This window comes from Hetaerina americana, unplaced genomic scaffold, assembly GCF_022747635.1.
Source record: "Hetaerina americana unplaced genomic scaffold, ioHetAmer1.1.p SCAF_5, whole genome shotgun sequence".
In the NCBI taxonomy this organism is placed as follows: Eukaryota; Metazoa; Arthropoda; class Insecta; order Odonata; family Calopterygidae; genus Hetaerina; species Hetaerina americana.
In genome coordinates this window covers 29877786-29902617 of record NW_027287095.1, presented here as the reverse complement: position 1 = coordinate 29902617, position 24832 = coordinate 29877786, and the positions used below count along the sequence as shown (strand labels likewise).

Below are 24832 nucleotides of genomic sequence, written 5' to 3'. Positions count from 1 at the left end.
AGGATATATGGAATCAAAGCACAGGAATGTGTATCAATCCAAACATTTGGAAGAAATGATTCTTTTTGTAAAACTTTCTTCATATTTATCGAAGTCATATTTTAAACCCAATATAAAATTCAAGAAAAATTACATTGCTCATCTTTGGCATCAGATTCAAAATCACACTTGTCAATATCTCCAATATCATTTCCACAATTTCTTGCTTGGTCCTTAACACACTTTAAGTAACAGGAACCAAGTGAATTCAGTAGCATGCCAACAGAAAAAGTACAATTTGAACCCAGAAGTGGCAACATAAAACATGCGAAAATTTGATAGAATGTTAACCCCTCAAGCAGTTATAGGTATTTAAATGTTTGGGCCCCACTCATTGTATTTAATTTTTCTTAAATCTCTCACTGTTGAAAATAATTTATATCTTGATAAATATTTATTCTAAAATTTAAAAAAACCTTTGTTAAATTGCTTATTTTATTTAGTAACAATTTTACTTACGCTATATTTTATATTTTCCCTTCTTTATTCACCTTCAAGTTTCGAACATCCATTCTAAAAGTTCTGTTTTGTGCCATACCATTTGAAACAATCCTCTAAATATAGGCCTGAATTTCAGTTGGGGCACCAGTACATTGTACCCAACCTTTACCTTGCAACTGTTATGACAAAACACAAAGAATGATTCACGAATGGTTCCAGAGACATTTGATAAGGAGATCATACCAAGAAATCAAGATGAATGGAACCCAAGGACAAAGCGTAAGGGCAAAGAACTTGCTTACCTCATAAAGACAGACTAGATAGATTTATCTTCCTTCAAGAGGGCCTTCTCATGTAGCCAAAACAGAAAGATCAGGGAGACTTATAATCTAAAAAACCATGGACAAGCATAGATATTCAAAAAAATTCAATTGCGCCGCAGAAAAAATTCAACACAGAGGGAGCGGGGTGATACTGTGTATGTCAATTTGCTGATAAAGGCCTGCAGAATTTGAAAGAAAAGAAAGAATTTGTTGAATAGAAATATATACATGCATGTAGATGAAACAATAGGTACTTCATGATTCTTTTTCTAATATACCCATGGTAAATTTCACATTTCAGTGACAAAAAGAGCACAGAACACACCCATGAATGCCATCATGACAGCACCTTAGCTAGGAAAATAATATTCCTCAAAATTCAGTTTCTTTGACATCAGAAGAAAAGCAAGTACAACAAAAAGCAGCAATAGAGGATTCCCATGAATTAGCCCGATAGTTTTGCAGCCAGGGAAGTAATAGATTCTTCATTATCAATGTTCTGAGCAAACCAGAGATGCATTATAGCTAATATGATTCAAGTTTCATTTTTAAAAAATTGTAAATCATACAACTAAGAATCAACGTATTCACATGCTTATTTTTTTTGGAGCATGCAACAAATATTTTACAAAGTCACTTCATTAAAAATTATACCACAATAAAAAATTAGGACTAGTACTGTTCGAAGAATGCAAAGGAGGAATATGTTACCTCTACCCAGTTCCCAAGGAAAGGGGCGAGCATCTGTGCCATATTAATGGTTCCTAACTGGTATACCTGGGTATCCTTTTCATACTTTTAAATTCTTAGGACACTTATCACTAATACATGATATTCATTCACCAGAGTAGTAAAATCCTAACCAGGTATACATTATTAGGAGAGGTTAACAATGTGTGAAAACAACATCATGCATTTAAAAGGAATAATAATTAATGCCTATATCAGTAATGAAAATTAAGTCATTTCAAAAAAATATAGTTTTATTTAACCTTCACCAAAGTAACAAAGCAATTACAATTTTTATATATATGTATGTATGAATCATAAAATTTCCATATAAAAGTTAAAACACTGTAAACCATCTTAATTCAATAAAAAAGATCTTGATGGGATTACACACAGTAAATCAAGTTGAATTTCTAAATGTGCTTGAAATAAGTCTCATTGATTAGATCTACACAACAGTGATAAAAACTGTATAACCTATATCCACAAAAACTGGAATTTTATTCTTAACATCCAGTGAAAATGTACAAAAATGTATTTTAAATATATAATTTAATGTAATAGAAATGTGAAACATTTATAAAATATGAATTATAAAAATACTGAGAATTCATGCAATAAATTCAAATACTGATAAGCTCTTTAAGAGATAATATATAACAAAGAAACAGCTCATAGCACCTGCATACAATTTTACAATTCTTGCAACATTTTTAACTTTCAAACAGTGATTTAGGATTAAGACTGACCCATTTTTCAAGCATGGAAATGTGACAGTAATTAATAATTAACAATCATGTAACACATCCAGCAACGCAAATCAGCCAATTTCCTTTTTATATATTATAAATGTGCCCAAGGTTTCAAAATGCAAGTTATCTGTCTATCAAAAGACCTATTTTTTTGTCAGCCAGGCTAATGGATCAGAACCAGACACTTCAGATTTCAACACTGGTACTTTGGAACTGATTCTTTCTGCAAACTCGGCAGCCACAGGGTCGGAATTGATGGTAGCAATGGCCAGTACTTTATCCCCATTGCAGTAATAGGCTATAACACTCTTTAAATCATCCAAATCCCCAGTTATAACAATATCATCATAATTATGTGCATATCCTGAAAGAATAAAAAAAATGCATTAAAGTAGGCAAATACAAAGGCAGAGTTTGGTTTTGACTTGCCGGAGAAAATAATTACTTCATAATGAATTCACAAAAAACCAAATGAAAATCTCTACATTTGGGAGCCCACCTATGCACATTCGATGATTACATAATATTGTAGTCAGAAATTTGTTTTGATATGACCAGAGCATGCTGAAAAATTCACTGCGCACGATTACGCTAAGGTGTAAAGAAACAAGTTTTGCCTTATTATAGCAGGGAGAAAGACTATTACAATTTTCCACTTCATAAATTTTTAAGTTATTAAGTGTAAAATTTTAATATTCTTCGTCTCTATGGAGGTTCCACCACATCACACCTGAATCTATAATTTATATAAGATTGGGTTTTATTATGTGTCATTTAAAGTGTAGAACTATTAAGCTGTTGTTAAAATTATGGACATCCACAACTTTCACCAAGTCAACCTTAATCAATCAAACAATCCAATTATTATGGATATAGTAGTAGTGGTTACATTAAAAGAATTGTACCACAAAGAACTTTTACAAAGAGGATTAGGTTGATGAAAGAAACTTCCTGGGGAATTTCATTGATTTCTTTCAGCTAGTTCATCAGTGCCAACTGTCACCATAATCTTTACTAAACATAACAGCTTCAGGTTTAACCTTGTGGAATTCCTTCATTATGAGGGTAAAAAAGAAACTTTACACATTGCTGCTTTAACTACGTTGCTCACTTTAACTACGCTGATGATGATGCCCAGCATGGAAACCAGGGTCATGAAATATTAAATTTTTATTGTAGATGTGTAAAGTTTCTTTTTTACCCTCGTACTCTTTACTGACGTAAAACCCAAGACAATAATATTGAGTTAAAAACTAGGAGCAAAAATTAAAAATTCCCCCTTCCCCTGTTTCCTTTCAAGGTGGGCAGCTAAAAAAAACTAATTCAAATTATTTGAGGGGATTAACTCCTTTAATTTCCTACACTTCCGTTCAGCATTGCCTACACTGCTTTCAACTCAGATTCATACTTTGTTTTACACATGCTTTTTAACTTTCCTTGCTCTGATAGCCTATTAACCACATTCACCCACAACTATCTAGAGCGACCCCTATGTCTCAAAGCATTTATCTCGAGAGATATGTTTGAGAATTCAAATTTCATCCATTCTCTAAGCTAGGCTGAATTGAAGTAACATACATCATTTTTAATTGTTCAGAACTGGTGCATCCAATCCACATTCTTTCGCGACTCATTCATTCACCCTCACTAGTTTCACATACCCACCACACATTTATGAAACATTCACACACCCTACCACACACAAATTTCCCTTTCACACAATAACATATTCTAAATACTTTTATACAATGCCTTTTGTAAAAAAATCATATATTCAAGTACTCTACATACTGCCATCAAACCATTGTTTTTTTGGCAGGGGCATTGCCTTAATAGAGAACTATTTTCCCTCGGCAAATCAGGTCTGTTTTCATGAAGTTTTGCATTCAGTTTCATTAGAAGGTTAGAATAGTATTCCCCAGTCATTGTTCTATCTTTTTCAAGATGGTCAAAAACCAGAACTCCTTCCACATCCCAGAAAACCAACACCATGACCTTTCCTGCCAAATAACACCATCTTCGCCTTCTTTGGAACTCAAGAACCAGCCCCTATCCACTACATGGATGGTGGTTTTAATTCTGGTGAGTATGGCGAATCAATGTTTCATCCCTTGCTACACATCTAGGCAGAAAATCGCTTTTTTTCATAAAGCACCCCAAGACTGTTTGAATAGTGTCATCCAAATGCATTTTTGATGTGCAGTGAATAGTCCCCATACACATTTACAATCATCGAAAGAATTTTGGTAGGCATTAAATCTTTTACAAAGAACTTCATCACAATATGTATCATGATTTTTGCCTTTTCAAACAAATTCCGAAATGCAACTGATTAAAACGACTACCCACAGCAATCTGCTGAATAGAATGGCTAGCAGTTTCACATGGCATCTATTCAACAGTCTTGGAAAAAACATGAAATAAAATTATGCAAGTAGTGATGCCATTATGGGTGAGGCCAAGAACTTTTCAGATCCCTCTCGTAAAAGAAATTGAATAATCATGTTTATATGCCCTGTTTCACAATAAATTATTTCAATCCAGTTTATGCTCACTTTAGTCTTACACTTCCCATACCATGCTAATAGATCAATTTTATTTTGAACTTCCATAATTTTCCCTGATATCCCTATCAAAAGTCTTCTCCAAATCAACAAACTAATTTTGTTCACACATCCAGACATTTGGAATGTCCTGTTTGGAACATTCCTTACTTGGAACTCTTTATTCTATTCTTTACACAAAATTTGATGCAAATTCTTTGATACATTTTTTATTGCAGAAAATCGCCGGGCACACCAGAACACTCCTAACATTTCTATCCGTCACTAAAAAACTAATTATGCTATTTTGTAGAAACTGTAACAAAATTTTTAAGACTTGTACCAGCACAACAAAATAAAAAAATTTAAAATTGAATGTATGTTGCCTGCAAAATTTGAAAAGTCACCTTACTTTTTGAACATGCCTCGTATAACACAAATAATCAAAATACAATGGTGGTTTGAAAAGTTCTCTGAATAGAATAGAAGGAAAGAACTTACCTTAGTGAAACTTTTTTTTAAATTTAATCTCCCTGTACACTTTTACACCTAGTCCAGTGATGTTCCGAAGTCTTGATTTCATATCAAAAATTAGATTCTTTCAAGGCCTGCAAAATTGTCTTACTTAGGCTTTTAGCCTTTTTTTGAAGATAATCTCTGTCCACTGAGAAACATTTTGAGCTTGGGGAAGAGATTGAAATCTGATGGAGCCAAATAAAGCTAATAAGGTGGGTGTGGCAACTATTCGCATCTTAGGTCACGCATTTTTGTCATGGCAATTACATGTGTGTGGGTGTGCACACACTGATGGAAGATGGCTTTCTTCCTTGCCAACCAAGGCCTTTTATTCCAGTATACTTTGCTGTAGTCGGTCCAGGACGTTAACATAGCACAGTTCAGTAATTGTTTGACCATGAATGGAAGGAATCTCAGCAGACTCACTTTCACATCCCAAGGATCTGAATCCATCATCTTTCCAGTCGATCATGTTGCCTTTGCTTTCTTTAGTGGTCACTTCTATGACTGCTGTTTTGTCTCGGGGGTATAGTAGTGGACCTAAGTTTCATCTGTGGTCGCAAACCAGCACAGAAAATCTTGTTGGTTCCTCTTGTAACAGATCAAACATTGTTCAGAAATTTCCATTCTGATGCATTTAACATCCTGCGCCAGGAATCCTGGCACTCATCTAGCAGACATTTTCTTTTTCCCAATTCCACAGTTAAAATGTGGTATGCCCGTTCATATGACATCCCTACAGCTTCAGCGATTTCTTGAACTTTCAATCTGTCATCCTCCAGGACCATTTTATACACTTTTGCAATAATATCTTGAGTAGTGGCACATTTTTGGCAAACCACAAAACTGTATGGATCATCATTAAGGAGTCCTGACCAAACGAACTCCTTTCTCCACTTGGCGACGGTTGAAAATGGAGGAGCCGAGCTGCCCAGGTTGTTCTGAAAGTCAGCATGAATTTCCTCTGCTTTAATACCATTCTTTACTAAGTATTTAATCACTGCTTGAATCTCAATTTTTTCCATCTTCACAAATCATTACACGGGAACAACAGTAAGGCATCCACAACACGGATCTCTTCCCAGAGCACTGAGGCATTACGTGTTTACTCAAAGAATTGCCTACTACTACAAGGGAAACTCATTGCGCTAGCACTAACATCAGAGTGGTGATTCAGAGAATCACCACTCAATCAACCAACCATGCAACCCTAGTACTTCAGAAACCCAATGGTAGGGCATTCATCCCATTCAATAGAACCACAGTTTTTTGGATCATTCATTCCTTACCATCTACATGCTCTCTTTATCGCTAAAAAATCATTGCATTTTTTCTGCTTTGTCATTGTATTTCTTCCTTTCTCTCATAACATTTGTACATTATACATTAATTAGTTTTATTTTTGTACACATCATAAACTGTTTGACCTCAACTTTCCTTACTCTGCTACTACCTCCTCTAGGTAAATACAGAATCTTTCAAATCTCAACTTCACCAGGCACCACTAAATTCTCCAGACCATAACTTTTCCACATGCACTTCAATAGATTTCAACAATCAAACCAGTCCTTCCAAATGCTTGTAAATATCATTCACACTTGCTTTAGATATATTTTCCCCATTTGACCCTGTTTGAAAGAACACAACCAAACATATTAGGTAATTAAAATTGAATTGCTTACCAGCATATCTCACACTTTTTCCTTGAATTGCAGTCCAAAAGAAAGGCACTGTCTCAACTTCCTTGCTATTGGGATTCACCATGTTGCAACCAGCTGTGCGTCCATGAAAACTAGCCAGTTGCCAATGTCCAATAGCTGCATGGGGCATATCACCATCACTAACAGGCGATGCGAAAGTCAATAGGGGAGCTCGAGCAATATCACCACCAGCAAAAACACCAGGAATGTTAGTCTCCAAGTTCTGAGAATAAAATATCAAGTAAAGTAAAGAGTAATATAAGTACCTTAGGATTTGTTGTTCCACATTTCAACATGTGCTGGGGACAGAGCCAGCCAGAGATAGCCGTACACACTAAGCAGACTTGTTTACAGTTACATAACTCAGGGTGAACCATGCTATAATAACTAAGCAACATTTGACTGTTCAAAAGGTGATTGGCCCGTTTACTACATAAAGTTTCTGTATACTTTCAAAAGTTAGCTTTGTTTGTTTGATTTCATATTGTGATAATAAGTATGACATTATTCTCCTTGTCATTCCATGAATTATTTAGATGGCAAACATATTTTTGAAAAGTTAATCCAAAAATTACCTTTGCATACACATTTAAAACAAGAAATTCATAGAAATAAAACACTGCATAAACAGTGCAGCAGATATGAAAATTTGTAATTATTATAAACATTACAGTTTAAACAACAGTTTTTCATAATATTTTAGCTTAATGAAACAGTCATGGAGATTCAAGATGGCGACTGGTAGCACCGATCAATGTGCTTCATACTCCAATATATTTGAAGAAAAAATTATTGTTGTACAAGAGTATAATTGCCTCTCTCTCAGTTTCATTTGCAATGAACCAACCTTAATAAGGCACATAGTAATACCGCAAATTGGAAAAGTAAATGTGTACCTGTGTAACAACTGTCAACTGTCTTCTTCACACCAAGTACTACCTTGATCAAAAAGTTCCCGGAATAACCACCGTGTGGCGCTCCCATCGTTCCGATTTGAGTTCTGTTTTTTTTGTTAAATTGGTACATCTGTTGTTGATATTCCCTTTAAATCTTAGTGTCATAACTTGACATTTGCAAAAGTTACGTAGCCAAGAGTACATCTATCTCTGTGTGTGTTGGCGATTTTTTACAATTTCAGAAATGGATTTAAATTTGCAACAACGAACTTGTATTAAATTTTGCGTAAAAAACGGATTTAGTGGCGCACGGACGTTGGAAATGTTGGAAAAGTGTTTCGGCAACGATTCTCTAAAAAAAACGGTCGTTTACCAGTGGCACGAGCGGTTCAGAAGTGGTCGTGAGTCAATCGAAGATGATGAACGCAGTGGCAGACCATCGACATCGAAAGTCGGTGAAAAAATTGATAAAGTAAAAGAAATGTTGGTCAATAACCGCAAATTAACCATCAGAGAAATAGCGGAGGACTTGAACATTGCCTATGGATCCGCCCAAGACATTGTGGTTAATGATTTGGGTTTCCGTCGTGTAGCATGCCAAAAGACCTCAATTTCATGCAAAAAAGAGACCGTGTTGACGTCGCAAAAGACATGATTTGCGAGGCTGAATCCGATCCCACATTCATCAAAAGGATCATTACTGGAGACGAGACGTGGGTTTATGAGTACGACACGCAATCCAGACATCAGGCAAGTGAATGGCGTTCACCAAATGAGCCGAGACCAAAAAAACCACGTTTTCAGTCAAAAAAGAAGGCAATGCTGACGGTTTTCATGGATTACAACGGTGTAGTGCATCATGAATTTTTGCCAGAAGGCCAGACAGTAAACAAAGAGTATTATTTGGGCGTTATGAGACGTTTGCGTGAAGCAATTCGCCGAAAGAGACCAGAAATGTGGGCAGAAAACTCGTGGATTTTGCACCATGATAACGCACCGTCGCACAGTGCTATCATTATTCGTAATTTTTTGACGAAAAATGCAACAAATACCATCCAACAGCCACCGAATTCACCTGATTTGGCTCCCTGTGACTTCTTTCTGTTCAATCGAGTTAAAAAACCATTACGGGGAACGCGTTTTAGCAGCCGAGAGGAAGTAATGGAAAAATCGCAGGAAGCACTGATGGACATACCGAAAACCGACCGTAACTTTTGCAAATGTCAAGTTATGACACTAAGATTTAAAGGGAATATCAACAACAGATGTACCAATTTAACAAAAAAAACAGAACTCAAATCGGAACGATGGGACCGCCACACGGTGGTTATTCCGGGAACTTTTTGTTCAAGGTAGTATGCAAAGTAAACATTACCATGTAGGAACTCATCAGCAATCAGGAGAATTTTCATTTGGTCATTAATGACATAGTTAGTAAAATAAATGATTTTACCAACATATCTGCACTAGATATTATAATGGAGTACACTTCTTCCAAATTAAGTCACTCCGCTAAATGTGGTGAAAACATGGTCCCCTGGAAGAATCCAAGTAAAGTGAATTTTGCTGTGAAAAATTCTGAAATTCCAAAACAGCCACAGTAAATTGGTGAGACTGGATTACCCTACAAATGCTACCCTTTGCTCTTAAACTGGTCCAAAACATCAGTAGTCTTCCCATTCTGAAGCTCTTGCAAAAATGGCCCCAGGCGATCGGCAGTGGCAAAACAAAAAATGATGCAGGTGAATTCAAAATACATTATGAAAGAACTTATCGTAAGCTACATAAATTTGGAACTGGCTGTCCATTGACAGCAATCGAAAGTAGGGCCTGTCTCTCGGTACGGACACTGCATCCCAACAGCTCATTGGATTTAGCCAAAGATTATCTTGTTTTGAAATTAAATTACAAAATTGAGGTAGTACCCCACAATGCCAGGGTCGCAAATGCATCTTTCAAAATCACTGCCAAAAATTTACTCAAAGATGAATATCTAACTACTGATATATGGGCAGAAAATGCAGCTATAGCCCGGATTAGATTTATCAGAGATAAGATCGTTACCTCTAACTCAAGCTGACTCATTTCCAAAATACCTAGATGTAGCCATAAGTCCAATACCTCTCACTGATACCCCTCCCAAACACCTGTCTGGAAAAAGTATTCAATCTTTAAGGGATGAAGTACTAATAGTTTTACACTTAATTATCCAGAGTATGAAAAATAAGCATTTGAAACAAGAGGTACTTATCAATAACAACTACTCAAATTTACCATGTTTATGTACATATTGGGCGCAAAAAATGAAGCAGGTGGTGTTAATATCCCTGGTATTACCTCTCTTAGATCTTCTGATGCTCAGAATACAAAAAGGCAGTGTAATAATCCTCACAAAGCAGATGCTAGTAATAAACAATGTAGATTTCCCAAATGATGATGAAGAGAAAATGTTTGAATGTGGCATTATCTGCACGAAAAATGATCAATCCCTCATCCTTCTAGTATCAGTATGTAGATCTCCTGAAAAATGCTTTCCTGGCCAAATTGAAGTCTCCAAGACAAAGTCACATTTTCAGGATTTCATTTTTCAGAACAATTTCCAATTTTCCTGATGAAAATACCATCATATCCCAAAGTTTTTTGGTGGCTCCTTTAAAGCCAACAATTTTCAGAATACATTGACTAAAACAATACACAACAATCTATCAAGTCAAACACAATTAATTGAATATTCAAAAGTTAATTGGAAATAAAATCTTAACGTACCTTATTTACAACCACATTTCCAGAGTCCAGAATGATATCAGTGCCTTCCAGGAAGCAAGTATTAGGTACAGCTCCCAATCCTAATATGCAAACATCAGCAGCAATCTTATCTCCATTTTCCAGTTTCACCTCTTTGAGATTATTTACCTCACTTCCTTCACCTCCAATGAAGCACTCTATGCTCTGATTCATGATGAAGTGGACCCCTTTTCCCTGGATAAATATATTTGGAAAAGTATTTTAATTATGAATAAACCAAAACACATCCAATGCTTGATAACTTATGAAATAATGGATGAATTGAAATGTTAATTCCTCAAATTTGTTAGTATTTAAAAGAGTAAATTTCTGATAACAGTCTCCAAATCTTCTGCATGACTGGATGAAACAGTGCTAGTTCATTCATAGTAATACACAGGCAGCCCAACAGCATGGAAGGTCACAAATAAGGAAATAGAAAAGGCAAGAAAGTTCACCAAACTTTTTTCTAAGTGAAGTATTCTACGATGCTCAATTCATAAATATCAGTCAACATCATCAAAGATCAAATATGTTATAGAACCCTTTCATCACAGAACCAATGAACATTGCCACTAAATACAAATGAGAAAAATTATTCAAACCAAGAAGACAATGAAGGGATGAACTGACTGTCTAGAAAAGTCAGTAGATTTTTTGGACTGAGTATCGCTGGACTATCCTTAGGTAGTCCAGAACCTAAGAACACCACACCTAACCTAAGTCTTCACCACACACAGACATTGTCTCCTCAACCAACCTATTTCTTGGATGACCTATTAAAAGACTTCCTTCCTGTTCTAATCAACTGCAGGCATGCCCATGGCAGCCTCTCTGCCTAAGAGCCCAGTTGGCAATGTGCCTCAAAATTAAATTGACACTAAATTTTGATTTGGGAGCTGGCTTAAGTATAAACTAATCAATTTCATCAAATCATTAACTTTTATATATATATCAGTGGTCAATATAATATCAAATATGAGCATTTATATTTTAAATTGCTCCTTTCAGCCTGAGTTCAGTGAAAATGTGAAGGTGCACACGAAACCAGATTTTTTTTTAAAAGACAAGAATACTAAGTAAAATCCAGAATTATGCTATGATAAAATGAGACTAAGAACCTAATGAATCTTCCATACAATGATGTTTCCATTTTCATAAAATTTGAAAAATAATTAGGAATATGTCTTCTCACCTACATGTCACTCAACCAAATATTTATACTCCAACAGACCATAAAATCTACATTAATTACTCAGTCAACTAGTCTTTACTATTTTCTAGTTGATGTTTTTCATAGTTTCTTAAATAAGTATGCTGCAATTCCCACCTCAACAATCAGAGTGTGATGCATTACAGTGACATTAGACACAAAATGACCATTAACTATCAACTGTCAGAGAAAAATTTACCCTGACAGTTAATACTTATGAACTCCTATGCTGGGTCACTCCCAGCATGTGAGTTCATAAGGCCCCAGGTCAAATTCAAAGCTAAATGAATTCGAAAGCAGAGGGGAATAACGGTTGACACCAATCAACTAACAAGAGGCTGAAAATTTCATGCTCTGTGAAACAGTCATCCGCTGACAATCTGTGCATTTAAACTATGGTTGTGTGTTGCATTAAGCACTACACTTACTTTGTGAAGACATTTAACTCTAGCACAACAACAAAAGCACTTTAATGCATGATTACATAGACATGGTTAGATATAAAATGGTGACAAAAACTGGTCATCCTTGCAGCAGGCATTAACGTTATAACTCTTAGTATCAAAATCCTATTTCCCATCTCAATATGCAGTGCCTACTGCTGCTGTACTAGGACGTTTGTCCGAAGTGGCGAGCCCACCTTCAGTTTGGCAGTTCACGAGAATCACAATAAATATCTTTTTTTCACCATTAGTTTAAAAACAACATTAAAACCTAAATCCACTGCTATAATGTGATCCTTTACCCTGCATATTATCAACTGTGGTCTATCTTCCTTATTTTTAACATGTGATCCTGAAATAAAGTAATCTTCTCCACTCAATTGAACCAGCCTCCATTAGAGAGGGAAAAGCATGCATAGACAATATTCAACAAACTAAAATAAATACACTGGTAGCCAGTTTTTTCATATGGTCCTAACCAATATTATCTTGTGCAATCAACCTTCAGGAGTAGTTGTGTTCCAGGAATTGCCTGAACGTTTGCATCCAAGCTTTCACGTACATTGCAGAGGGTAATGACCATGAAAGACTTCATAGTAACAATAGATAACCCCTTCTACTCGATAATCACTTTTACTCGAAGGTTGGGTATGAACAAGAGATTGCCTAAAGCACATTAATGTGGTTGCTTCAACATTCCCCTTTTCTCTGAGCAGTACAGGGTGACCTACATAGCTATTGAATACTGACTTCAGTTTCCACTCGAAGAAGGGATATCTCACTCATTGGTCCATGCACAATAAATTACTTTTACTGCATGAAGGAGAGTAATATTTATGTTTAACAGAGGTGAATTAAACGAGTTCTTATACTTCTAGAGAAACTATGGAATAAAAATAATTTTAGTAATCATTTACAGCGTGACTGTCTTTAAAGTTCTCACCACCCCACCCTTGATACCTCACTGATACCTCAACGACAGAACAAGACATTGTGAGGATTTATGTAACTCAAAATAGAGTATGGAGTATAATTACAAAATAGAGTAGGTTGAACTATAGGAGTTTATTTATTGTTAACAGTAATAAGCTAAAATTGAAAATTCAATTATCTATTAAGGGCTGGAATTATGTTAAAACCAATTACATACAAGCAAAATTTAACTGTACCTCAGGGAATATTACCCCGTTAGACTGAGGGTAGACACAAAAGCAAAATCAGATGATAATTTATATCATCTATGTATCAACCCACATATTGTGATTGTTTGTCAAAAAAATCATGAACAATTAATGTTCATCAAATTGAAAAAAAAACCTCCTTTTATGGGTAATTCCTGTACAATTCCAACAGATAAATTATTTCCATAGCATCCCCTATTTCCCAGATCACTAGACACCCAAAATAAGGAGCCTTTAGGATAATGAGCTGATAGGATGGGAGCAGAGGGAGAAGTCCTAAAAATTATACGCTACACATTTAAGAAGAATAGGGGAAGATATGAAAGCAATAATAGCAGAATCCAAACATAAATAATGACTTTTTCACAGGAAAACTTTAAGGCCTACTGTAGACAACCATGAATACCAAACAAGATATCGACAATGCAAGGATCCAGCAAGCAAATGTGAAAAGATCAGGGTATAATGAAGTGAATAGATATTAACAATCCCATCCACAACCAAGTCCAGAAAATAAGAGCTATTCCCTTTAGTCCAGTCAGCAATACCCTTTAGAAAAACATGCCATATTTCCCTTCCCCCGAATCCAACATCTCCCCCTTCAGTCAGAATATTACTACATCAAATAAATGGTAAAAATAAAATTTTCCAAAGCCGCTCTCCACTGTTGAAGAAAAAAAAAACCATTGCCTAACAAAATTTCCAATTTTAAAATTTAATACATATATCAATTAAAAAATCATGCATTTTGACTGGTTAACCATGATACCACACAAGTGAATGAAGGATGATGTTCAGGCAATTCATTCTGGAAAATTTTTTCTTTCTACCTCCAAAAGTCTTTTCAGCCTCTCCCCAATTTGTGGACCAAGCGAGGCAGCAAAGGGCACTCCTCCTCTCCCAATGACAGTCACCGAGGATGCCTTGTCACACAAATAGCTTGCCACCTCCATTCCTAAAAGGAAACAATTACATGTGACCTTTTATGCAGCATATATATTTAACAATATATACCAATAGATGCTTTACTGATTAAAGATGAAAAACAATTCTTTATATAATCTTATCAGAGGGGATAACACATCCCACATCCATAAAAATATACTATATATCTGATAGTGAGAAGAGACATTATGATTGAAAAATCATGCCATCTTATAAGACACAGTTTATTATATTGTGAGAGGAATTTTCCAAAGACAGAAAGGCATGGTGGGAGGAATTGGTAGGGAATGCTCACTAGTATCCCTTGGCTTTGTTCTCAATTTGATCACAATCCCATATGACACGATTTTTTCTAAATCTCCCTCTTTCCTGAAATGTCCAATGTTTTCAATGAGTTTTTCCAAGAGCATGCAGTCCGAAAAAAAAGATAAGGGCTAAGGACCCAATATTTTGATGACACCTATGCCATATAGCCACACTGTGAAGAGCTCAACACTTTCCTGGAACATCTATTTCAGCAATTTCCTTCAGTTAAATCTATCACAAGGTTAAAGAAAATGGCTGGCTGCCTCTTCTGCATGTATTATGAAACAAGATCGGATGGGAGACCCAGCCAGGAAGTATATCTAAAGAAAACCAACTAACCATGATCTGGATGTACAATCACACCACCACATCTCTCACAAAGCCTCGCTCATAAATACATTGGGTCACACATCTACAGCATGCCAGATGAATCACTTCCCTTCAAGAAATTACACCTGACTTCAGCAACAGACTAGAACAGATACCTTACAGATGTCACAAAAAAGAACCACAATAAAAGAAAGAATTGGCAAATTACAAAAGACCAAGGATTGGCCATGAAAAGGATCAAGGAGAAGCCGAAGAAAAGCCAGCTGCACATACCACCATCCTAACAGGAATGGTGTAGAAATTAAGCAAATGGCTATGAAATCATACTTGATAACAAGGTTCTCCACCATTAAGAAAAGCTGTCATCCCAAAAACTAACAAATGATTTGCAATATCGCACATTAATAAGCACATAAAATCAAGTGCACTTGTGAGAAATTCTGCATAACCTAAAGAGAGAAATTAAAACAGTGCAGGAATAAGGCACATCAGATATGATATAGAAAGAAACAAATCATCATCAACAATCGCTAAGCGTGCCTTGTCTGAATAATGACCGGACAGAATTCATAAAAACAAGGGTGTTGTTGAGGGAGAAATAATGGTAATCCAGGGAGAAACCATGGAGCTTCAAGCAGGATAGATATATGCTCAAATCATACGGAAAGAATAATTCAATATCACCTAAGAAGAACAAATCCAAGCAATCAAAGAGAAGCCAGACAAATTATCATCCAGAGAATTCGCTAAAAGCCACCAAATGTTAAACATAGTAACCAAATGCAAAAATTTTGATGCTTTCAGAACTGGACAAAAAACTAAGTTTCCATTAATTAGAACATTCGGCCTAATTGCATCAAAAGAGGATCTTAAATAATTAATTTAGTCACTTGAGTTCTCACCCTAGTTAATGACTTCTAGCTTGATTCCACAGCTGAACTAACATCTGTTATTTTCATAATAAAATTGGAGAGAAATATTAAATGTGAAAGAGAGATCAAAATATTTTCTAGTAAACTGACAGTAAAAATTCAAGTATGTTTGACATTGGAAAAAATTATTCATTTTGCATTGTAGAAGTATGGAATAAAATCGAGAAAGGCATTATATACTTAGTGTGTTATAGGATATAGATTCATTAATAGGACAAGATTAATTTCTTCTTCCCAATGAACAAAAGGAATGTCACTCAAGTAAGTGATTATTGTTGTGTACCATTTTAAAAATAAATTCAGCAAGTTAGTCATTGCTAAGCGGCAATTCTTTACAAAAATTTCAGACTTGCATTATGATAACCCTAAAACAATCCAAGGTATACCATTCTATTCACTTAGAATAGCAATAAAATCTGAGAGGAATCAAAAGTAAATAACAATACTATTTTAAGATAAAATAAGGCTGGGATGAATAAAAAAATATGCCAAAAACTTTTATCCAGTAGTTATATATCTGCATTACCCACCAATTAAGAAAGCTCTAGCATTACTGCCTAAGGCAACAGTTTAAATTAAAATTCCTTTTTCTTACTCATCATTAACTATTCACAAGTAATACAATGTTCACAAAGTACATAGATAAAATGCTCCAGAAAAAACTGACCTTCTTTATAATGTAATGCATGCATTTAGTTTAAATATAATTACCAATAAATGATGTTCCTAGAATTACTACTTTCTTGCCCTTGGACTTCTCTGCAATTTTATTAGCATCAACAATAGTCCGCAGAGTCAAAACATTTTCAAGGTCCACTCCAGGTACTTCAGGTTTTCTTGGTCTAAAAAATGATTTTAGGGAGATAACATGTTCTTTATTAGATGCATACTGAAATATCAAAACAAATTCACACAAACAAAGAAACTACCTCCATAAGAACCTGTAAGCTTCAAATGTTTAAAAAAAAACACCTAAATTTTATGTCCATTTTAAAATATAGATTATTTGATGACTGAATAATTTCATTTGAATAACTTCTGCAATAACTAAGCTATAACTGGTATTTAATATGAAACTGACTTGAACAAAATTTTGTTCTTATGAAGACATAAGTCCCCCAAAGATATAACCCCACATTCATTATAAGCACACTGTATTAAGAAATAAAATTACAAATATTGCTCACAGTCCTAGGTAAATTCCTTCTTGGAAATAATTAAAAAGAAGAAAAACACTGGCTATCAAGTTTTAAATTTAATCAACTACATAATGTTTCTAGATTTCAGACCCTTTTGTATTTACTCAACCAAGAATTTGTCTCCTCCAGCAAGCGCTACCACTTATTAACTAAAATTGTGGCAATGCAATTGTACATTTTATTTAACATAGGCCACATATCCTTCAGAATATTTCCAAATAAAAAATGCTATATGTAAAAATAATTGATGATAGTTCAAAGGTCAGCATAATAATTGAAAAATCAACAGAATTATCAAACAATTTGTTTCAAGTATTCGCCTAAGAGTTGAACCCTACTTGAAGTAACTAAACTTAATTCTTGTACCCATAGTATAAAACACTAAAGAATAATGGCTTTTCTGGAGAGTATTAAAAAGAAATGCTAACTACATTTCTCAAATTTTCACAGTATGAAGTTGAGAAGAAACTCAGGTTATTTACAATATCATTGGCCCCAGTGGCAGTGGGATAACGTCCTAATCTGCCAACCCAGAGGTTACGGGTTTGATTCCCACCTAGTTTGTTTTTTCCTCCACCTTGGGCTTGGGTATAAGTAATTGTCAAATTGTTATATCAAAGTTCAAGGACTGAAGTAAAGGTTGAAGTACTGTTTTTGCACTAATGCAAAATAAATAAATATAAGTGATTTCCAAATATTATTATGCATTAGGCATTTCACAGCCCATAGCTCACTCGGCATTAGAATGATTTCATAAAAATAATAAATAAGAACCATTTTAAAATATTTAAAGACTCAATTTTTACTTCCTTACAAATTTGACTAGAATGACAGACCCTGCAGGAAGTTTCACATCTTTCAGAGACTTCACAATATCACCACAGTAAAGGTAATTCATCAACTATTTGAACTATCAGCAGTTTTAAATATTCTGAAGGAAATTTTTAAGATAAAAATAAGGAGATGTTGGTGTTTAAGGGAATGAAAGTCCAAAATAACCACAAATTGAAAATAATAACTCATTAGAAATCCTTAAGAAACATTTTATCCTTCAAGAATATATTACTGCATGTGTCTTATGTCTGCCTGTGTACTAAATTAAAAATGGTTGGTATAGAGAATTAGAAATCAAGAATTAGTAAACTTTTTGAGCATATACCACAAAAAATGTTAAGCATGAAAGAAATTGTCTTCTTTGAGGGGAAAGATAAAAAATTTAAGTTTTATCATAAAATAGGAAACTAATCTTAATGATTTCAGGAGCTTTGTGGGTGACTACTAAGCTTCAAAAATCAAATGACATTGCAAAGTTTTTAAAAATGAGAAATTTTTCCAGCATCCATTGCAGTTGGCAGCAATGATGCTGAAAGGACTCATCTTAAAGAATAATATCATTACATTCAAAGGACAACTTTAATGGCCTACCTGAAAGAAAATTTATGATGGTTTTACTAACAATTTTGGATGGAAGTCTTGAAGTTTCAGTTAAAATTTTCATAAAATATGATTTTTGGTGATGTGTGCTGATACTGCTAAATAATTGTATGCTGAATAAACTATTGCATAGACGACAAAATTCCTGTTCAAGATTCATAAAATAACTACAATGAAATACTCAAAACAACAAAGTTTTACCATCATTTATAACAAGTACATCTCATTAATGCATGAGCTTTATTGCAGAAGTGGCAGTTGAAGATGGAACTGAACTTTACATTTTTCCTTTGAATCCATACACATCTAATTGTGATATGCCCACAAGTACTTCTAATTAAGTTGATCAAAATTTAAATGTACTTACATTGATCCAGTTGCTATGAAAAGTTTTTCATAGTTCACATCAGCCCCCTTATTAAGCTTCACAGTTTTTGCAGCTGTATCCAAGCCAATGGCCTCTGTTCCATTTATCACCTCAATGCCATGTTCCTAAAAATTATTCAAAATTAATATTAAGGTAAAACATTGCATCAATTACATTCCTCTAGGATTCGTGCAATCTGTCTCCACTCATCTCATAATTCCAAAAGTGAAAAATTCAGGATGAAAAGTTATAACTTTCTCTATGGAATATGGAAAGGTGGCATCACGACAGGGTGCATGAAGCACTCCATAATGAATATTTACTTGTCCCACAAATTTAATACAAACCTCATAAAATTCTGGTGTACGTAATGCAATTTTGGCTGCAGAAGTATCCAGCATCTTGCTCAGCTTGGGGCGATCATACGGTAAGCTGTTCTCAGCAGTAATCATCAAAATTCTCCCTGCAAATCCCTCCTGCCGTAGTGTTTCCACACAGCAAGCTCCTGCTCCACCTATAAATTAATGTTAAATTAACCATAATGAGCAATTAGCCTAATTATCGATAATGCTAAGCAGCCTTTTGTCAAATGAATAAAAATTACTATTTGTAACCTATCTGGATAATGTTAACCAAAGGACCAGCTGTTAGGTATATTAAAATTCATTGTAATTGTGAAATGACAAGCTATTTCTACACCTGCATACAAATCCCTTACAATATGCTAGATTCATTGGGAAAGCATCCAGCTATCAATGACTACAAGGTCCTTCCTATGTTTGCAATGGCTTTGGATACCCTCAGCCTTGCCCTAACTATATAATATAAAAAGGACTAAATATTCTTAGTGAACTATGGAAGTAGAGGGTAAGGAACAACTCCAGCCATTAAAGGAAATTCCCTAGTGAATTTAATTGGGGTAGAAACAAAATGCATCTTTTCCAATGGTGATTGCCTGAAGTGTCTTTAATAATTGATCAAAGTAAAACCAACAGCCTACATACAAAATTAAAAATAATCTTTCTTAACTATAACTGCATAAAAATGTGCCTATCAATTAAATTCTATTCTATAGTCTCAAATTGTCAAATCAAGCTCCAAGTTAGCACTTCTAGAGTTTCTGAATAGAATGAAAAAACAAATAAACTTCTCTCAGCATCTGGAACAAAGGAATTTTTCTTGCAAAATTTATCCATGTATTCTACTTGTTTTTATTAGTATATAATATCAGGTTCATCAAGAACTTAAGACAAAACAGGCACTATTACTGGAAAACCTAAGATGGAAGCCACTATTGGCAAAGATTACATTAAAAATTGAATCTACTGGATAAATTACAGATCAAGTTCAATGGCAACACCAAGGAAATAATCTAACCCCAGATTAACTGTCCGCTATATCAAAAAGAAGTTTGGGAACCAATAAACCAACCTACATAAAAAATACTTATTCAAAATTGCAAGTTGAATTCACAGCAGCAGAAAGCATTAAACAACTATCCAAACGACCAAAGACCAACCAAATACCATCATTTTCTAAGTTTCATGAACAAATAAGTTTACCCTAATAACCCACATTCTTAGTCTAAGTCATGCAACCCAGGGGCAATTTACACAACACTAACACCATATTTTTATTTTGCGACATCATAGAGTGACTAACGATTATATGTCTTCACAAAATACTTACCACCTCCAAGAACAACATAAGTTATGTCAACTTTTGGATCCCTGGGCACCATATCTTTCACTCTTTTGTTGGCTTCAAGAAGGTCCTTCCTAGCTTTTACTTTTACATTTCCACCTTTTTCTACAGATACTTGGTAGCATGGAATACTATCCAAACCAGGAAAGTCTTCAATATCACCTGTTAAAACATATCACAGATATTAATGGTGGTGGTTGATGACAGAAACATAAAAATAAAGTCCCCTTTAAATTTATTTCTGCTTTAAGGTCACAGGGTATTCAACACAAGCAGATAATAATAGCCCACTCTTTTGCACAATTGTAAAAAATGACGGTTTCAATATTGCTTAAAACTGGAAATACAGATTGCAATGCATACGCTTTTTAGCCAAAACAATAAGAAACTACGTCGAGCAGGAATTACCTTTCAAGTATATAAGATTGAGAGTTGCAGTAACTTATCCCCACTTAACTCCAAATCAGTATCTTTTACCACCATCAGTGTCTCCTAGCGAACTATTGCGCCTCATAAAATAAATTACAGTAACATCAAATGGTAAACTAACTAATATCCATTAAAATCTCCAGTTTGGATTGATTTACTATGGAAAAAACAGGTCAAATCCCACATTTCTGCACCCAATCTTGTACATCAATGGATTCACTTTCCAACTAACATGACCATGCCATATCTCAGAAGACAAGATAGTAAACCATTAGCACTATAAGATTTATTTAAAGACATTTACGGAATGGTTTTTCAGTGGGCCAATTAAAAATCTAAATCATCGAATAACTATAGACGCAGTGGACTATAATAATCTCTTCCATCACATAGGAAATTGGTAACCCTACACTAGGCTTACAAATACAGGTTTATTAATAATTACCTGTTTGAGTGTTGAAACAAGCGCCATGCCATGGACAACGGACTACACCATTACCCAATGCACCAGTATTAAGAGGAGCTCCGTAATGTGAGCATTTGGTACCGATAGCAGATATGACACCACCTTGCTTCACAACTAGTACCTTAGACTGCTCCTGGCCAAGTTCGAACACTTGCATGCTAAAAAAATACAAGGTGAACTAAAACTGACAAACGAATTTTCATATTATAAAAATAAGCCTAATAACTTTCGACAATATAACATCAATAGTGGCAAAAATATTTTAAATACTTACGAATTTTCCTTCAACTCAGACTCGTGGCAAACTACTGCTTCGACATAGTCCGGGGATTGACCTTGTGAAATCAAACAAGACCGTCATTAACTACGAACTTTCTCTGAAATGATATATTTGTCCCTAGATTTTTCAGCAAAAATTATACTTTAAACTTACCTTTAGTTTTAGTGTTACTGGTACCCATTTTGTTAAACGTTTTATGAACGAATCGCAACCCCAACACCTGAAACAATTACCTATAGTGTAAACGTCCAATAACAATCAAATTGAAATATTCACTCTTTCTACGTCGAATTACATTTCAGCCGCATCCACAGCGTGAGTAGTTTAGGGGAATATGAACCAAAGGAATATTTATCTGCCTGTAACTTACAAATTACTCACAACGGGATACTAGTAAAATGGGCCAAAAATTTATCGACACAGTTGTTGAGATTAAAATAAACACTAAGCAACGACAGCAAATTCAAACTTCCCACGCAACAGTTCAACCTACCTGTAATTTATCAGTTGAAGTAGTCCTGGTTGTTGGCAACAAATAATGCCCAACTCTGAGTTGATTGAATGTTAACTTTGCAAAATTCAATATGGTGTTTTTCAACATGCAGCAGCCCTTGTTAATTTCCTATCCCCGTCAGCGACTTCGACTGACTAGCGATTCACAGCAACTCAGCTGTCGGCGACTCCCTTTCTCTCGTCTTCGTCAATGGTGATTACGTCACACACAGAATAGCCTTAGAAAAGAACGTTTCACTCGCTGCCGCAAGATGGGAGTCAACGCTGTAGTGTGATTGGTTAGTCGTTTTTATACCAGATTTTAATTGTCATATAATAAGTGCAGTTATTAATCCACGTAATAATAGAAGATATCGAGATACTCAGCAACTTAACACATGTCTACATTAAAAGAGTAAAAACATTGTACCATCTGCCACCATACCATCATAATCTATAATCCTCGGGGTCTGTCGAAGTTCTTCGCTTCCTAAATAATGAAATGCATAAACTAGTCCAATCAAGGATGATCTCCAATCATTCAAAGCTGCCAGCTTCAAAGTCTGATAGCGAGGAGTAATTAATATCTCGTGAACTACAATATGAATATGACCACCGTTTAAATAGTATTTTACCGTGAATATTTTGAGGATTGTGACATTTTCTCAACTATCATTGGAAATCCGTGATCAGTGGTCTGTAAAGCAATTTAATGAACCTACGCTATGTGGTAATAACAATAAGAATCACTGGATGTATGATCAATGGATGGATGATGAATTCGGATGTATGATCATGTCAGCTAAGATTTTACTTTTACATGTAACGCAAAACCACTCGACCTCATCTTCGACCACAATTTTTTTAATGTAGTATAGTTTTGTTACAGTTAGACTACAGCATTTTTTATGAAAGCGCTTATCACAATGGGAACAAATTGACATACTCCCCCAATAGCTTCATTCTTCTTCAGCCGATGCCATTACAGCGTAAAATAGAAAATTCTGGGATAATCAATGTCTAGATTCAGATTGTTGCTGGTAAAGCTGTTATAATCGTTAAGGGTTTTTTCATCATACAATGGTACTATTATATCATTACACAACTTTGAGTTTTAATGCGAAAAATAAATATCTTCGCCTCAGATTATATTTCTAAATACATCAAATTTCACATAAAAACCTTACACAGACCTAGAACTCCAAACTCATTAATTTCCAGGGCTATGTTCTCCTCAAGTATGGTTAGATAATAATGCATGCATGATATCTACAGGATACATTTTTAATCTGTGCAATAAATCCAGATCGAAAAATAAATACTGTCAAATTTCACCTGAAAAAACAAAACCTTGGTGCCTCGAAAAAGAAAATACCCTCACGTTCATAATTATGTAGAAGTCAACAAACGCAAAGCAAAACTTCTGGGTGCACAGTTACCCGTTAAGCTCCTAACTAGAGCTTACGGCATCACTGATTTTACATAAGTTTTTTGTACCACCGAAACCATTGTATTTCATGGAATTGAGGGAACAGGTTTCTGACCCATATCATTTAAATTTCTACAGATTATTTGTCTTACTTCGACTATTGAACCCGTTCATTGTGTACATCTCTTTTTGGCCACTTCGTTTTAAAAACGAGACAGTCATGGGAACTAATGACCATTCCCATTCTTCGCTATGAGCTCAACCATTTAGCACTCTACACGGAGAATTCAGATAAGGTGTTCAGACAAGATAATTCACTAACTTACTACGGCGTCTACAAATAAAAACGAAGGATCCTAATCTCGGTAATCTCTGAACAAACGTGTTCCGGTGGGTCATAAAAAGTTTGAAGGAGTATTCACAGCGGCAAAAATTTGATAGCTAGTCGGCACTGTGAACGTAAAAAAATGCTTCTTCACTAAAACTTGAGCCGTGTCATCCGCTCGCAATCCGTGGATTTTTGAATAAATGTGTATTTTTCTTCATGGATGTGTTCTATTTGTAAAACATTTTGTGAGATTTTTTTCCTTGGCACGTAACCATTTTATTTTAAATGTTTGATTGTGAAAATGAACGGGCATGGATGCAATCTGGGTCAATGCTCTTTTACATCACCTCATCATCATATATTCGACTGGTAAGTATTCGAATCCGTGACTACAAGTTAACGCCGTGATTACTTCTCCGAAACCCGTCTCAACATGACTCCAGCTAATGAATCGATGTGTTAAGATGAGACAGCACCCCTTTCAGCAACGTCACAACGGAGCTGAGAACCGGCAGCAAGTCTCGTGGATACAAACCGTCAGTGAGCGTGTTGAGTAGATGGTGTGAGGGAGATTTTTTTACAGTCTCCATTCTAGAATGAACACATACAGGAAAAATTCCAAATCCTTATT

General features: G+C 35.0%; 1 protein-coding gene across 1 annotated transcript; it reads right to left on the bottom strand.

Annotated features, from left to right (window-relative positions):
- Positions 1–1794: 1794 nt before the first annotated feature.
- Positions 1795–22637, bottom strand: LOC139694264 (apoptosis-inducing factor 3). The gene is made up of 12 exons (XM_071592722.1): positions 22446–22637; positions 22106–22172; positions 21947–22007; positions 21652–21830; positions 20763–20939; positions 19421–19587; positions 19074–19198; positions 16785–16915; positions 14391–14515; positions 10706–10918; positions 7026–7266; positions 1795–2648 (listed from the first exon to the last, which is right to left on the bottom strand). The coding sequence occupies exons 1-12, from the start codon at positions 22551–22553 to the stop codon at positions 2428–2430; spliced, it is 1815 nt and encodes a 604-aa protein (XP_071448823.1). The 5' UTR covers positions 22554–22637; the 3' UTR covers positions 1795–2427.
- Positions 22638–24832: the final 2195 nt, after the last annotated feature.

Bases quoted from the DNA above. Each gene is read 5' to 3' on its own strand.
- LOC139694264 (XM_071592722.1), bottom strand. From the start codon at position 22,553: ATGTTGAAAAACACCATATTGAATTTTGCAAAGTTAACATTCAATCAA. The intron at 22,173-22,445 runs GTAGGTTGAACT...TAATTGTTTCAG, and splicing joins CTTCAACTGATAAATTACAG to GTGTTGGGGTTGCGATTCGT. The intron at 19,199-19,420 runs GTTTGTATTAAA...AATAATTTTTAG, and splicing joins GTACACCAGAATTTTATGAG to GAACATGGCATTGAGGTGAT.